Source organism: Lipotes vexillifer, unplaced genomic scaffold (genome assembly GCF_000442215.2).
Source record: "Lipotes vexillifer unplaced genomic scaffold, Lipotes_vexillifer_v1.1 scaffold83, whole genome shotgun sequence".
NCBI classification, from domain to species: domain Eukaryota; kingdom Metazoa; phylum Chordata; class Mammalia; order Artiodactyla; family Lipotidae; genus Lipotes; species Lipotes vexillifer.
Genome location: NW_006799780.1, coordinates 1,502,666 through 1,520,714, shown reverse-complemented (window position 1 = coordinate 1,520,714; position 18,049 = coordinate 1,502,666). Strand labels below are relative to the sequence as shown.

General features: G+C 39.4%; 1 protein-coding gene across 3 annotated transcripts in view; it reads right to left on the bottom strand.

The window, feature by feature from the left end:
- Positions 1 to 18,049, bottom strand: part of SCAMP1 (secretory carrier membrane protein 1) — a 132,929-nt gene that overhangs the window by 90,591 nt on the left and 24,289 nt on the right. For 2 of the 3 annotated variants that reach the window (XM_007471961.1, XM_007471962.1), the window contains exon 2: positions 17,168 to 17,245. The exons of the other annotated variant lie outside the window; for it this stretch is intronic. In XM_007471961.1, the coding sequence (XP_007472023.1) occupies positions 17,168 to 17,245 (78 nt within the window). The remainder of the gene's footprint in view (positions 1 to 17,167; positions 17,246 to 18,049) is intronic. 3 annotated transcript variants of the gene reach the window in all.

Here is an 18,049-nt window from a genome sequence, read left to right as displayed (position 1 = left end):
GCTGCATTGGGTCTTCATTGCTGCGTGCGGGCTTTCTCTAGTTGCAGCAAGCGGGGGATACTCTTTGTTGCAGTGCACAGGCTTCTCATTGCATTGGCTTCTCTTATGGAGCACGGGCTCTAGACACGCAGGCTTCAGTAGCTGTGGCACACGGGCTCAGTAGTTGTGGCTCGCGGGCTCTAGAGCACAGGCTCAGTAGTTGTGGCGCACGGGCTTAGTTGTTCTGCAGCATGTGGGATCTTCCCGGACCAGGGCTTGAACCCCTGTCCCCTACACTGGCAGGCGGATTGTTAACCACTGCGCCACCAGGGAAGCCCCATAAATAGCTACTCTTAAAAAATATACAGAAATAATCCAAGGTATGCACGAATGTGTGTATGCCAAAGTACTCCCTACAACATTATCTGTAAAAGCAAAAAAAAGTTAGAAATACCCCCAAATGTCCAACAGTAGATAAAATATAGACAAATTGATAAATTATGATCCACCCATAGGAGAATATATTATGCAGCTATTTAAAAGTTTTGAAAGAATATGAAATGGGGAAAGCTTGTATCAGTTATAAGTTATGGGACTTCCCTGGTGGTCCAGTGATTAAGAATCCGCCTTCCAATGCAGGGGACGTGGGTTCAATCCCTGGTCGGGGAACTAAGATCCCACATGCCGTGGGGCCACTAAGCCCGCATGCTGCAACTACTGAGCCTGCGAGCCACACCTAGAGAGCCCGGAGCCTGCGCACCACAACTTGAGAGCCCGCGTGCTGCAACTACTGAGCACAAGTACTGAGCCCGCGTGCCACAACTAGAGAGAAGCTGCGCACCACAACAAAAGATCCCGCATGCCACAACCAAGACCCCATGCAACCAAAAATAAAATACATTAAAAAATTATAAGTTATAAAACAAAACTGTATATACAGTATAATCCCAATTTTTTATTTTAAAATGTATCAATATATTAACAGTGATTGTTGCTGAATAGTGGGATGTAAAGCTTTTTCTTGTATTTTTATCTCCACTATAATTCTTATCACCGAAAGAACTGTAAATTCTCTATTCCAATTGCCTGTTCTCCCACTCCAATATTTCATATTAATAGGCAGAAAAACTGAAGCTGATCAATCCTAACTATTCTCCAACTAGAAAATCATGGCCCTAAAGTATCACTCTCTTGGTTTAAATAAGTAGCAACAACAAAACAATGACCGAATAAAACGCCTGGCAAAGTTAGTTTGGCAGCACACTTCAGGAAAAGCACACAGAAATTACTCAAGAATTCACCCAGTTGAAACCATACTATAAATTCTTTACTGCTTTAAGTAATAAATGAAGTATTAAGTATAAAGAATTACCAGATAAGAATGAAGGCTAGTTTAGAGCCAGTATTTGATATATTCGAGGTAATAGTTGCTTGTGGTACAGCAATCACGAGAATTATTGGAGAAGCACAAATCCCTAATACCACTGATATTAACCTGATAGCTGACAATTTCTTCAAATTTGCCAGTGCAAGCTAAATCTCTGTCCAGCTCTGGAACCCAGTATTTTCATCAGCCACAACATGCTTGATTAGCCACCTCAAGCCAAGTATAGCTCTTGTCATAATTATTAAAGACCTATTCTAATGATGGCTCCAAAGTCTTTTCCAACTTTTCACTCCTGCACATATGAACAAAAAGAAAATTAAAACAATCCACTAAACACTTCCATTTATGGCAACACAGCAGACCACACATCTGTAGTGACACCCCTGATACACAGTACCTAAAAATGCTGAATCAAATTTCATTTAAATAATATTGTAAATACATGACTAAGCTGATAGGAAATCCTGAGAGGGCAGAACGTAGGAAAAACCACAAATCCAAAGAAGAGCCTTGATGCCATACCACTAACAAAATCATCAGGATTCAATAAGCTGGAGACAAAGCTTGGGAGTCCGTATAAGGTAAAATCAATCTGTGATCACCGCATAAAGCCAGGACTTCCTAAAAAGCAACATTCTCAGGGGATAAGCAGAAAAGCAGCTTCACAGAAAGAAACAGTATGAATACTTACTTGCCTGTCTTGCCCTTGACTCTGGACAGGGAAGGAGGAAAAAAAAAAAAAAAAAGAAATCTTCCCTGAGAACTCCTAATCATAAACCTACCACCTTGCAGACTTGGGGCCAGGTTTCACACTACCAATACAGATAAAATATTCCAAATTGAAATTTTCATTCCCAGATATCCCAGGTTGGTAGTGACCTCAAGTATCTGGCAAAAGTAGAGGAACACACTTTAAAACCAGGCTTCAGGGCTTCCCTGGTGGTGCAGTGGTTAAGAATCCGCCTGCCAATGCAGGGGGCATGGGTTCGAGCCCTGGTCCGAGAAGATCCCACATGCCGCGGAGCAGCTAAGCCCGTGCACCACAACTACTGAGCCTGTGCTCTAGAGCCTGCGAGCCACAGCTACTGAGCCCACGTGCCATAACTACTAAAGCTCGTGCACCTAGAGCCCGTGTTCCGCAACAAGAGAAGCCACCGCAATGAGAAGCCCGCGCACCACAACGAAGAGTAGCCCCCGCTCGCCGCAACTAGAGAAAGCCTTCGCACAGCAACAAAGACCCAACACAGCCAAAAATAATAAATAAAAATTAAAAAACAAAAAAATACCAGGCTTCAAAGAATTTTCACAGCTCAAGTTCCAAGTAACATTGGCTCATGACTTAAACACAGAAGGAAGCAAGCCACCATGAGCAAGGATCCACAGATATACAAACTACAAAGTAAGATCAGAGATACTGGAATTATCAGATGCAAAATGTAAAACAGATATGCTTAATAAAGAAATAAAAGAAGGTAATAAAAGCATGACTAGGCAACAAGAGACTATAAGAATTGACCAAATATCTTTTAAAATGATAAACTTACAGAAATGAGAACTGTAATAATTAGAATTATAAATTTAGTAGACAAGTGTGAAACAGCAGACTACACAAAGATGAAGAGATAATTAGGGAAACAGAAGTGAGTCTAAAGAAACCACACAGGTTGTAGAGAACGTACCTGTGGACACGGAGGGGAAGGGGAGGCTGGGAAGAAGTGAGAGAGTAGCAATGACATATATACACTACCACGTGTAAAACAGATAGCTAGTGGGAAGCAGCTGCATAGCACAGGGAGATTAGCTCAGTGCTTTGTGACCCCCTAGAGAGGTGGGATGGGGAGAGTGGGAGGGAGGTTCAGGAAGGAGGGGATATATGTATACATGTGGCTGATTCACTCTGTTGTACAGCAGAGACTAATGGCGACATTGTGGGGCAGTTATAATCTCATAAAGATGTAAAAAAAAAAAAAAGGAGAAAAAAAAAGAAACTGCACAGAATGTAGCAGAAAGATGAAAAAAAGGAAAATACGAGAGCTTAAGAGAAATGAGAATAGAGTGAGAAGGTACAATTGAGAGTTCCACAGGAAGCAAACAGAGAGAATGAGGGAGAGTCAGTGTTCAAAGGGAACGTGAGGACACTAATTCTCAGACTCCAAACTCCAAAACCCAAACCAGATGTTTTAAAAGTTAACACCTAGACACACTATAGTGAAAGAGCAAATCCTAAGTATGAGAGATCTTAAAACCGTCAAGAGAAAGGGGGTGTGACCAAGATGGGAGAGTAGAAAGACCTTCAGCTCACCTCCTCCTACGAGGTTCACCAAAATTACAACTATTTACAGAGCAGCTACTGATGAAACGACCTGAAGACCAGCAAAGAAGATCTTCTGCAACTAAAGATATAAAGAAGGAGGCACAGCAAGACATGGAGCAGGGGCAGAGTCCCAGTATAGTCAAGACCCACACCCCTGTGCAGACAACCCACAAACGGGAGGATAATCACAATGCAGAGGTTCTCCGCAAGGAGTGAGGTGTCCAAGCCCCACCTCAGGCTCCCCACCCTGGGAGTCCTGCACAGGGAGGACGAGCCCCCTAGAACATCTGGCTTTGAAGGCCAACAGGGCTTGCTTTCAGGAGAGGCAGAGCACTGTAGGAAACGGAGACCCCTCTCTCAAAGGGCTCACACGAAATGTCACCTGCTCTGAGACCCAGGGCAAAAGCAGTAATTGAAAGGAGCCTGGGTCGACCCACTTACTTCTTGAAGAGCCTCCCAGAGAGGGAGGAGGCGGCTGGGTCTCACTCTGGGGACATATCAATAGATGCTGGTGGCAGCCGTTTTGGGGAGTTCATTCTGTCACGAGGACACTGGTGCTGGCAAGCACCATTCTGGAATCTTCTCTCTAGCTTATTAGTGCCAGGACCTGGCCCTGCCCACCAGTAAGCCAGCTGCCATGGGACACAGCCCAGACCACCAGAAGGCCCAGAACCATCAACAGACGAATGCATAGAGAAGATGCAGTACATAGATAGAATCAAATATTTCTCAACCATAAAAAAGAATGAAATCTAGCCATTTGTGACATGGATGGACCTAGAGGCTGGCATGCTAAGTCAAATAAGTCAGACAGGGGAAGACAAATGCAGTATGAGTTCATTTATACGTGGAATCTAAAGAACAAAACAAATGAACAAACATCATAAAACAGAAACAGACTCATGAATACAGAGAACAAACAGCAAGTTGCCAGGGGGGAGGGGGGAAAACAGAAAAAGGGCAGGGGGATTAAGAGGTCCAAACTTCCAGCTACAAAATATATGAGTCAGTACAGTGAAATGTACAGTGTGGGGAATATAATCAATAACTGTGTAATATCTTTACGTGGTGACAGATGGTAACTAGACTTATTGTGGTGATCATTTAATACTGAATCACTATGTTGCATAACAGGAACTAAAATAGTGTTGTAGGTCAATTATACTTCAAAAACAAACACACAGAAAAAGAGATCAGGTTTGTGGTTACCAGAGGCAGCGGGTCGGGGACAGGGAATTGGATCAAAGTAGTCGAAAGGTACAAACTCCCAGTTGTAAGATAAATAAGCACTAGGGCTGTTATGCACAACATGATGAATATAATTAACACTGCTGTATGCTATATATGAAAGTTGTTGAGAGTAAATCCTAAGAGTTCTCATCACAAGGAAAAAATTTTTTTCTATTTCTTTCATTTTGATCTATATGAGATGAATATTCACTAAACTTGATGTGCTAATCAATGCATGATGTAAGTCAATTTTTTTTTGTTGTTTTTTGGCCACGCCGCATGCGGGATCTAAGTTCCCTGACCAGGGACTGAACCTGTGCCCCCTACATTGGAAGTGCAGTGTCCTAACCACTGGACCACCAGGGAATTCCTGTAAGTCAAATTATACTGCACACCTTAAATTTATACAGTGGCGTATGTCAATTATATCTCAATAAAACTGGAAGAAAAAGAAGGGAAAAAAAAAAAAGAAAGACACAATACCTATACAAAGGAATGCCAGTAAGACTGAGAGCTATCTTCTCTATAGCAACAATGGGATCCCAAGTAGAATGTGCCAAACTGATGAGAGAAAGTAACTGTCAACGCTGACCTCCAAATCCAGTGAAATTAGCTTTTGAGAACTAAGGTGAAATAATAAATATTTATAAATATTCAAAGAGTTACTACCAACAGACCCTCACTAGAGGAACTTCTACTTTAGCACCAGAAGAAATATTTGATATGTAAGAAGTGGTATCTTTCTGCCTCACTGGACACTCCTGAGTATATCATCTTCATTTTACACTCATCAAAACTGCAGACACAGAAGGAAAGTCAACCTATCTGTAGAATAAAAGAGTACTCTAGTGCACCTAGATGTACTAGAGTAAGATAGGCTCTTCTCCTGACAATCCTGAAACTGTGTCTGTCACTGCTATGGAAGCCCCTGGGAAAAACTTAAAGTATTGAGAAAAGTACAGAAGGTGCAAAGATGGAGAGAGAGAAAAAACTTTAGAGAAGCCAGGAGAATAGGAGAGTGACCTCGGGGCAGAGCTCTGGCCAGAGCAAGGCTCCTCTCCCACGGAGGATGAAATTTCACAAGTTAGGAATAAACTACATTTCTTAAAACTCTGTAAAAGTTATACTTTACATGGTTATAATTATTTATATTTTAACACAAATTATTACATTACTATGTTTGCCTATCTGTGTGGCTTTGGAGAACTCAACCAGGATCAACAGATTAAAAATTATAGTAAGATATATTTTCACTCAGTAGAATTAAGAACGTTTTAACAATCAAAGAAATACAACTATGGAGAGACTTTTCTGTTATATAGTGAGCTCTCTGCATTGGAAGTTCCAAAGGTGTTTCATTATTAAATAAATGAGCATATAAGAGCCCTTCAAGGAATGAGAGGTCCACAAGTTGTCTTTCTCATGTATACAACAAATATGTTCTCCTTCCTGGTTTTCTTCCATATTCGAAACACCTATTCAAGAAAATTTCTCCTTGCTTTTCCCGGCTCTTTCTCTTCCATCCGTGAACCCATAATGTTTCTAAGTATACTCAGGTCTAAAGCAATGTTTCTTAACGTGTTCATAGATCTCCTGCATCAGAAAGCCCCGGTGCTTACTGAAAATGCAAACTCTATGCCCCACTGTGGACATACTGATTCAAAAACTCAGGGGTTGAAGAGAAGGGGTTTGCATTTTCAAGATGGTCACATTTTAAGTAAGCTCTCCAGGGTGATTCTTATACACCCTGAAATTTGAGAACTCCCCTCTGAGGCAACAAAGTTTACAGTTTCTATAAACCACTGACTATTCTTTCACCTAATCGAGAGACTGCCAAAAGAAACCTTAAACTTTTTGCAGCTTCCACTGACCTTATCAGTCTCTGACAGAGCAGAAAGAACTGATTTTGGCTCTGCCTAACACAGTTTCCCTTGTTATTAAGGGTGGTGAAAATTAAACATACTAATGTCAGAATCAGGACAAGTAGAAATAATTTTATCCGAATAGATGACCATTTCAAAACAAGGCTTTTAAAGATTAGAGTAACTGGGGGAGGAGGTAAGTAATAGGAGGAAAGAAGGCCTATACAAGAATGGGAGTTCGCAAATAGAGAAAGGCACATGAAGGAAGAGAGGTGAAGCCAGACATATTTATTCATACGTTCAAACATTCATTGATCAACTGCAATGTGCCACAAACAATTACAGACACTTGGGAGACATTAATGAACACAAGAGGCAAACATCCCTACTCTCATGGAGATTGCAATCTAGCAATGGAAGATAAACAATACATATAATAAACACATTAAAGAGTATCTTAGAAGGCAGTAAATTTTATGGAACAAAACGGTAAACAGGTCGTGAGTATAAGCTGAGTAGGGATAATTTTACAAAGGTGGTTAAGAAAGCAAATATTTCAGCAAAAACTTTATGGAAGTGAACAAGTCAGCTTTGCAGATAACTGGGGGAAGACCATTTAAGGCAGAAGGAATAGCCAATACAAAGTCAGGAGAATGCCTGGCCTAAGGAAGACCAGGGTGCTGGGAAAGAATACACAAAGAAGGAGTGAGGAGATAAGAGTGAGAGATATTAGAGACCAGATTATATGCTATTTTAAGGACTCTTGGTTTTACTGTGGAAAAAAATCAAAAGCTAGTGAAGAGTTCTAAGCAGGAGACTGAAATGATCAACTTTTTTTTTTCAAGGTATCACTCTGGCTACTGAGCTGAAAATAGATTAAAGGTGGAAAGAGAGAGAGTAGTCAAGAAACCACCACTGTAGTAATCCAGGCAAGGGATGATGGCAGCTCAAGCCAAGTGGTGGCTATGGAGATAAGGCATCAGATCTGTACGTATTTGTAAGGGAGAGCCAACAGGATTCCCTGACAGAAACGTGATGTGTAAGGAAATGGAAATAATGAAATACCACCAAGGTTTTGGCCTAAACAACTAACAACTAAACAACTAACAACTAAACAACTAACAGGATAGAAATAAGAAAGATTGAAAACGGGCAGGTTTCTAAGGAGGGGGCTCAGTTCAGTACTGGACAAGCTGAATTTGCAGTTTCTAAGACATCCAAGGTAGACATATCTAGCAGGCAGCTGAATACATGAGTGTGGTGTTCAGAGCAGAGTTCTGTGCTGGAGATGTAAATTTGGGAGTCATCAGCATGTAGATGATATTTAAAGCTGTAAGCCTGGATGAAATAACCATTTGAGTGGCCATGGATAGAGAAGAGAAGCAAAGCCTAACTCCTGGCACACTCCAATACTGGGGCTGAAGGGGCAGGGAAAGGAGAGAAATCAGCAAAGGAGACGGAGAAGGAAAAACTTAAGTGCTCTGAAAGCCACATGAAAAAAGTTTTCTAAGAATGAGATAGTGATCAACTGTCTGTGCTGCTGATAGATGGAGGAAGACTGAAGTTTTACCACTGGATTTAGCAACGTGGAAGTCATTGGCTACCTTGAAGAGTGTGTTTTGGTGGAGTGTTGGGAGCAAAAGACTTACCGAAATATCTTTTAGGAGAAAGGGCTGAGGGGAAGAGAAGTAGAAAGCTCTTCAGAGTTCTGCAGCAACTGGGAGCAGAGAAAGTTTTTCAGGGACAGAGATGTGAGAATTAGACTCGAAAGGGAAACAAGGTTAACATAAAGTTTTGTTACAAAGTTACAGTAATCGGGACAGTGTGAGACTGGCATAGGGATAGACACAGATCAACAGAGTAGAATTTAGAGTCCCAAAATATGCCCTTACATTAACCATCAACTGATTTTCATCAAGAGTGCCAAAATAATCCAACGCGGAAGAAGAGTCTTTTCAAAAACTGGTGCTAGAACAAGTGGATATCCACATGCAAAAGAAAGAAGCTGGAAACCTATCTCATACCATTCATGAAAATTAATTCAAAATGGATCATAAACCTAAATGTAAGCACTGAAACTATACAACTCTTAGAAGAAAACTTAGGAGTAAATCTTTATGACCTTGAGTTAGGCAATGGCTTCTTACATATGACACCAAAAACAGAAGCAACCAAAGAAAAAAATAGACAAATGTGACACCAAAATTTAAAACTTCTGTGTGCCAAAGAACACTATCAGGAAAGTGAAAAGACACTCCACAAAATCGGAGAAAATACTTGAACAATGCAAGGGTTAGGCACTGATCCTCCACACAGCTGGAAATCCGCATATAACTTTAGAGCCAGCCCTACATATCCGAGGTTCTGCATCGGGGATTCAATTAACCACTGACTGTGTAGTACTGTACTATGTATTTAGTGAAAGGAATTCACGTGTATGTGGACCCCCATAGTTCAAACCTGCGTTGTCCAAGGGTCAACTGTATCTGCAAATCACTTATTTCACAAGTGACCTGTATCTAATATCACGTATTCAATATCAAAAAGAAAATCCAATTTTAAAATGAGCAAAGAATCTGGACACTTCTCCAAAGATAACATACGAATGGCCAATAAGCACATGAAAAAAAAATGTTCAACATCATTAACCATGAGGGAAATGCAAACCAAAACCACAAGGATATATCTGCACATCCGCTAAGATGGCTGTAAGCAAAAAGTCAGACAATAACAAATTTGGCAAGGATGTGAAGATATTGGAACCCTTCTACACTGCTGATTAGATTATAAAAATGGTGCAGCCACTTTGTTAAACAGCCTGGTAGCTCCCCAAAAAGTTAAACATATTATTACCATATGACCCTACCATTCCACTCCTATGTATATATCCAAGAGAAATGAAAACATATGTCCACACAAAAACTAGTACACAAAGGTTCAGAGCAGCCAAAAGTTGGAAACAATGTAACTGCCCATCAACTGATGAATGCATAAATAAAATGTGGTATAAAAAGCCATAAAAAGGAATGAAGTACTGATATATGCCACAACATAGCTGAACCTTGAAAACATTATGCTAAGTAAAAGGACCAGTTGCACAAGACCACACATTTTACGATTCCATCTATATGAAATGTCCAGAATAGGCAAATCTGTAGAGACAGAAAGTAAATATACTTGCCTATGGCTGGAGAGGGAGAGGGGAATGTGAAGTAACTGATAAAGGATGCAGGGTTTCTTTCAGGGGTAGAAGATACAAAAATATTCTAAAATTAGAATGTGGTAATGGTTGTACAACTCTATTACTACACTAAAAACATTTAATTGTACACTTTAAATGGGTGTATGGTATATTAATTATCTAATAAAGCTGTTAAATGAATAATAAATTTTTGTGATTTTTTTTTTCCCCTAACATAGAAGAAAACATGTTTTTATGATGATGTGAATGATCCAGTAGAAAGTGATAAAACTAGTGATGTTGGAGAGGAGCAATTCAGCAAAGTTCTTAAGTGAAAGTACATGGAATCTACTGCACAAATAGAGGGAATGGCTTTAGACAGAAGCACAGACAGTTCATCTATAAGTAAAAGGCAGGAAAACAGAACACATGGGTATAAACGCTGGTAGGTAGGTAGACGTGACGGTGGAAGTCTGTGGATGTTCTCTACTGGTTGCTTCAATTTTCTCAGTGAAATAAGAAGTAAGGTCATCAACTGAGAATGAGGATAGGAGGACAGATTTTAAAGATGAGGAGAGAAAAAAAAAAGATGAGGAGAGAGAAGAAGAGAGTGGACAATTAAATAACTAGGACATTCAGTACAACTTAGAGCTGGTTATGAACTAAAAATGAGGCCCTTCAGTATGTTTACACGTGTTTCTCCATATTTAGCTGCAAGGTAAGGGCAGCGAGTATACAGAGTTGTCTTTGACCAGGGCTTGGCTTCTAGCCAAAAGACTTATGTCAAAGTAAGGGGGAGAAGGGAAGGCAAGGGAGGTGAGAGTCCATGGAGAGTGATTATGACAACTGGATGTGGAATTTAGGCTGAGAGAAGAGAGTAAGACGTAGATAAAGGGCAGTGACATAGTAGGATCAACAAACCAGAGGTCCTGGTGGAACTGAAAGATGTGTTGAAATTGAGGAACTAGAAGAGTAACCAAAAAGATACAAGAAGCGGGAGTGAGTGACGTGAGATAACATGGAATGCAAAAATCAATGGAAGAGATGAGGTTAAGGCACTGACAGGCAGGATGTTGGAAAGATCATCACTAAGAATTCAAAATAGGACAGTGGGGACTTCCTCGGCAGTCCAGCGGTTAAAACTCCACACTTCCACTGCAGGGGGCATGGGTTCGACCTCTGATCGGAGAACTAGGATTCTGCATGCTGCGTGGCGTGGCCAAAAAAAAAAAAAATTATGACATTCAGGAGGAGTTCCCTGGTGACCTAGTGGTTAGGATTCCGGGCTTTCACTGCCATGGCCCACCTTCAATCCCTGGTCAGGGAACTGAGATCCAGCAAGCCGTGCAGTGTGGCCAAAAAAAAGAAATACATAATGGTGGATGGAGAAAATAGAGTAGGGAAAAGATTTTAAAAATTAGAAAATAGGAATAGTGTTGGAAAGAGTAATAGTGAACCAAGAACTAAAATTAAGAAATGAAAACAAAGAGAAATAAGGTATAGTAATTCAGAGATCAGTAGATGACAGCCACAATGAGACCTGGGACCCAATTATAATCTGATGACATGAGATTCAAATGATGACAAGGGATTTCTTTTAGACAGGAAGGAGGAAAACCGTCTAGAAGCAACTAGAAACAAAGACAATACCTACCCCAATTTTATGCCCAGTTGTCTGAGAACTGTGAGAGAAAAAGCAGCTAGTTCTGGAGAAGGTTACAGGGGAAGCAGTGCCCTCACAGAAAGGCCAGTTTCCACAGAGCAAAGGATAAAACATTCAGAGAAAAAGATAAAGATATAGGGGATTTTGATGAAGTTGGACTCTGACTTCCAGAGAGCACAAGTTTCAGGAATTAAGGAAACAGAAGGGTTCAGACTAAGAAACGTGCAGTGCATCATGAGGATTAAAATCCAGGAGATGAGGAGGAGTCTGGGGCTTCTCGTAGAAAATGACGTAAACAGGAATCAAAGGCATAATGAGATTAGTTCTGATAAACTTAGGGCAGTCAAGTGTTGAGGGTAGGGAGGGATAAGTGTTCTGCAGGCTCCACTTTGATCCTTTTACATGGACATGAAGAGATTTGAAGTTATACAGTCCTAACCCTAATGTGCCATCTTATTCCCAGTGTGGCATACAAACCCTAAGGTGAACCTCAATGATTCTACCCTCCTGGTGTTCACGTCTTAATATAATACCCTCTCCTTGAGTGTATGCAGGACCTGTGACATGCTTCTAATCAACAGAATTCGGTAACAGTGATAGGATATCATTCCCTTGATTACATTATGTAATATAGGGACTCCATCTTAGTAGCAAAGTGTGAGAGACTCTCTGCAGACTCTCTGAAATAAGTGGTCATGATGTTGAAGCCTGTGTGGCAAGAAACCATATAGCCACTAGGAACTGTAGACAGCATCGATGACCTGAAGGTGGCCTCCAGCGGAAAGCTGGCCAAAAGCTGGGGCCCCCAGTTATACAATCACAAGGGTATTAATTCTGGCAACAACCTGAATGAGCTTGGAAACAGATTCTTCCCCAGTCAAGCCTCTGGATGAGAGTACAGCCCAGATCACACCTTGATCACAACCTTGTGAAACCCTGAACAAATGACCCAGTTAAGCTGTGCCCGAACTCCTGACCTATAGAAATGATAAAATAATAAATGTGTGCTTTTTCAAGCTGCTAAATTTTTAGTAATTTGTTACACAGCAATAGAAAATGAATATACCTAGTATGAGAGGTTCATCTTGGCCCATTAAAGGAGGGAAGCCAGGCATTATGACCACACACAGTGTCTCTTTACTCCATTCAATCACCAATAAATGCCCTAAGGGAGGTGGTCTCAATGGGGTTGTGGGTTAGAAAGTAGATGACTTTAGCTGGAGCAAATGGCACCTTAGAGGATAAGATTAAACAGACACTCTGGGGAAGAAGTCTATGGAGACTCTCTACTTTCTGCTCAATTTTTCTGTAAACCTCAAACCGCTCTAAAAAATAAAGTCTATAAAAAATTAAAAATAAAAAAAGATAGTCTTAAGTCAAATCATGGAGGCCCCACATGGCACACTACTATGTAGACAATGCATAATCAATGCACACGTTTCTAAGGAGAAAAGACGTAATCTGAACTTTGCCTTAAAAAAAATAATTCTAGTCATAGTGCAAAAAACTGATTTGCAGAAGAGAAACTGGAGACAGGTAAGTAGACAGGTCATTGTATTATCTCACATGAGTACCTGAATTAGGACAGTTTAGTAGGAATGAAAAGGAGAGACAGGTAATATCTCCTGGAGGTATAAATGACAGGACGTGGCTACTGATTAGATGTAGGAAAAGAAGCTGTTTGAGCCAAAGACGACTCAGGTACTTCCAGCCAATGACACTAGAAGAACAGAAGGCAATAGTTATCATTAAATAAGACAAGAAACAAAGAAGACTGGTTTCGGAAGGGACAGATAATGAGCTCCAAGAAAGACAAGAAGCAAAGGAGAAAGAAAAAAGAAATGCGTGCCAAGGGAAAAGAAAGACAGATATTACAGTACAGAAATTGCTTTTGTGGTATTAAAAATAGGCAAGCTACTATGTACTATCCAGTCAGTGCCTGGAGTTAAAGTTTTATCCATTTTCAAAACAAAAGCTGACATCAGAAATTATTCAACTCAACATCTTCCTCTCTGCCTCCACTCTTACACATTGAAGGAAAAAAAAAAAAAAAAAGATGCCCAGAGAGGTTAGATGGCTTGTCTAAAGGTACCAACTAATTAGTGGCAAGGCCTAGATTAGAATCCAGGTCTTACGACTCTAAGTCTAACTCCATGTCCTGAATTAACTTAGTCAGAGGCAGTTCTTACTTACATAAATCATTTATCTATGTCCTTTATGGTCAGAAATGACCACTTGAGCATGCCAGTACTTGGAATTTTCTTCTCTTGGTTCTTCTGCAGATCTTGCTGCTTTATATGACAGAAATCATATATGTCAACAACTAGCAGAACAGAAAAGGAACTAAGCAACCTATTCCTGAAGAAAAAAAATATGACAGTAAACTAGGCCCTGAGAAACATCACTAAGGATTTTATCAACAGCACCACACTACCCCCACACACATAGGTCTCCCTATCCCTGTACTTCAACACCTGCCAGAAGACATCCTGTCTGAAGCCGTGAATGCCATCACCAGTGGCTGAAACTAGTGAGAATCAAGCTGCAGCAGGCATTTTAAACGGTTGCCTAATTTAAAAGGAAAACATTCCCCCTAAATACATAACAGCTCTCAAGGATGAGCTAATTCTTCTAGTAATTTATGCATTAAGCTTTAGAGGGCAGGCCAGGGAAGCTACCCACCAAGCTCAACATAATTCCAGTGGTAAAATGCATTTTGAGTTCAAACAGAAAAAAATTATTTCATAACCAAAGACTATCCTCCATTTTACAGCACATCTCAATTCAGACCACCACATTTCGACTGAATAGCCTTCCAGTAAACTGCCAACAGACTAAGTCTAAACTATGTGGTGTTTTATGAGGATTCCTTTCTCTGAATTTATAATACAGAATGAATTAATATGTAAATTATTAAAATTATTTATTAATTGTTACTTTCCTTAAAGTTTCCATTCAAACAGAAAACTAAATATAAAAGGAAACCTAATAAAAAAATTAAAAAGACAGGAACTTTCTAAAATCTTAAGGTTATATGCTCATTCTGCTGAAGGATCTTCCTACTTGACCTCAAGTAGCTCACCACACCCTTCTGCAACAATCTAGAAGCTTCATTTTCACAAATACTTTTCTAAGAAAAATATGGATAACAACAATCAACTAAAATAGTATCTGGACTGAGTTCTGACATATCACTTACATCAATTATCCAAGTATGTCTGCTCTTAGAAAACAGTCACGGCTGCAAAACCCAGTGGGGTCGGGGGGAGTGGTGGGACAAATTTCTAAAATCATACATATATGAAACAAAAGAATTTTGAATTTTTAAATTATTGCATCTGTATTTTCCATCATGTAAAAAGTTCAGTGGAAAATGCCTAAGTGCTCTTGTAACAATATTTTTCCTGGTTCTGACACTATCTTACTCATCAAATCTAAGAGAAGTGTTTTGTTCTGAGCTGGCTTTTCATTATTGCCTAGCGACTCTCTTTCAGAAAACCTTTCCTTGACTGTAAAGTCTCAACATTTAGAACCATAATTTACATTTTTGTTTTATTCTTCCTGGACATATCTAATTCGTGTAATTTTTTAAAATCCCAATTAGGTGAGAAATTTTCCATAGACCGGGACAGTATCTTCTATTTCTTAGGCATCTGTCTCTAAAGACAGCACTAACAAAATGGAAAAGGCAAAAGCTTTACAGAAGAAAGAGGAGTTACATAAACCAGTTCTGCCACTTACTAGCTGGATGACTTGTGTCTAAGATTCTTTATCAGTAAAAGGAAACAAAAAATATCCATTTTGAATGCTGTTATAAGAATTCGATAAAATAATACAGGTAAAGCACATGGCACAGAGTAGACAACTTGTTGAAGAACATTACTACTTCTAAAAAGAATAATCTAAAGCTGCTACTGTAAAAAGGTTAAACATTTTTTGCTAGTAAAATCTTCCAAAAAATTATATAAAAACCTCCCTTTAGGGCTTCCCTGGTGGCGCAGTGGTTGAGAGTCCGCCTGCCGATGCAGGGTACGCGGGTTCGTGCCCCGGTCCGGGAAGATCCCACATGCCGCGGAGCGGCTGGGCCCGTGAGCCATGGCCGCTGAACAAAAAAAAAAAAAAAAAAAAAAAAAAAAAAAAAAAAAAAAAAAAAAAAACCTCCCTTTATTCTTTACCAACAAATTTAACAGTCGTGTTCCCATCTCCATGCCCCCAGAAATGATCAAACTACATATAGTGGAATAAAATATACCGGGCTTTTCTTTTTCTCCCTTTCAACTCCTACCAAGTTGCAATCTCATACATTTTCACAGTTCACTATAAGGTTAAGCCATATGACACTGTCATCTTTACATGTCAAAACTGGTCAACTTATTGGCCATTTCACAGGGTTCAATCTGAAACTGACATGCTCAAAGAACACTTGATGATTCCAGCCTGGGTTGCAGCTGCTACACATAAACAGAGGCTGTTAAAAAAAAAATGAGCGCTTTGAAATAAAGTGAAATTTTAAAGTTCACTCTTATTTTAGTGCTTTTCCTTTGTACAAAGTTCTTCTTAAAACTGAAAAGTTAATACATCTTGGAGAAATTTCCAAGCAAAAGCCTACACAATCTTCTAGAATTATTTTCTAGACTATGAAAAACATGCATCAGGAAGAGATGATCAAGTAAGGATCCTTATAATGACATGTAAATCCAAGCACGTAACTGAAGAACTTTAATATCTTTAAGAGGATGACTAACAGTTCAAGAGCCAACAGTGTTTAAAATTAGGGGCCTCGTGAGTGTGATATTTGAGCTAAGAACTGAAATACAGGAGACAACATTATTTGCCAGAGAAATTTTGAGGGAGAATTCTCAACAGAACCTACCTTCAGTAGTCCTCAAAATTGGCTCACAATAAAATCATCAAAAGCGCTATAGCATAAACAAAAAACGGAAGTGCCCTGTGGGAGATTAGAGCCCTAACAGATACTGTAATAAAGTTCTCCAGGTGCTTCTAATATGCATTCAGGGTAGAGAACCCTGTAAAAAAAAAAAACCCTTTCAGGGTTTTTTCTATACTCCTTCATTTTGTAAACCAAGACTACATTTTGAGAAGAATATGCTCCTAGGCCAGGTTCCAGAGGTTCTAGTCTACCAGAGTAGAAAGCTAGTCCTATTCAGAATCACCTAATTCAAATGACAATCATACAGATATTCATGGTACAGTTCCAGACGAACACCTCTCTTTGTAAGAAAACATCACCCTGTATTACCATGAAACTAACATGTATACCAAAAAACCTCACCTGTTTAAAGAACTGTAGTAATTTTAACATATTAGAGGGGTTATTAGCAATTTAATTTGTAGAACCATCATGGTAATTTTCAATTACTAGGAATAGTCCTTCCTGTTTTAATAAACTTGCTAAATTCTAAATGAAACACTAACAGCTTATTTTATATAAGTTTAACCAATCAACTAAAAAGAAACCATAATTGAAATATAAATCCTATTTAATTTCCATTTTAATATTTAAAAGTAGTCCAATTAAGAATAGTCTTACTGTTCTAGAATCCGAAAATGGATTGTATTCATCAAGTCCTGGTGGGACATTTCTTGTCACTTGTGTAACTGATGGGTCCTGGAATAAAATTCGAAGGAGAAAAAAAAGATTACTTATCCTTTAAGATACAATTATGATATTTACAAAGCATTTGCTTTATCTGTCCTTTTGGTCACCCAGCAAAGCTAACAGAGGAAAATAAAGAAGATTATCAGATTTACTCAGTCCCACTTCCAGAAAGTTGAAATTTAAACCCACAGCCCTCACACTCTCAAAGAAAAACAAATGAAAACTGGGTTAGATGCAAATCAGCTGCTAGCTATTATTTAAAGAATGAAAATAGACCACCTCATAACAGCTGTGTGGAACGGATTGCACAGGGCAGCTCAGCAAATCTTGAGTAAACCCATCCTTTCCTCTGGGCTCCACAAAGAGCTCACGTTCCCCTTTTTTAAAAAATAATATCTTCAGTTTTCCCCACTGCAGATTTAAGTACCACGATACAAATCAATGTCATGTACAGGCAACATCTAGAGCATTCAAGATTAAGCACCTCTTACTCGTTTTATTCTACTACAGTGCTTCCCCATGACTGTATTTACTGTTCCACATGACCCTAGACTGTCTCCCTCTTCCAAGTATAATATATTACATTATCCCAGCTTTTCAAATCTTAATACTAGGCTTTCATATAAGTAACTAAATCACAAAATCCTAGTTATTCTATTGCTCTTGACTATGAAAGTAAGACACAAATATAATGATCTCAACAAAATCAACTACATAATTAAGGTGAAAGGCATTTGCAAACCATAATATACAGCCTCATCAGCCTTCATATCCCTAGTCTCAAACTTTCACATTCACCAGAATCAAATAAAA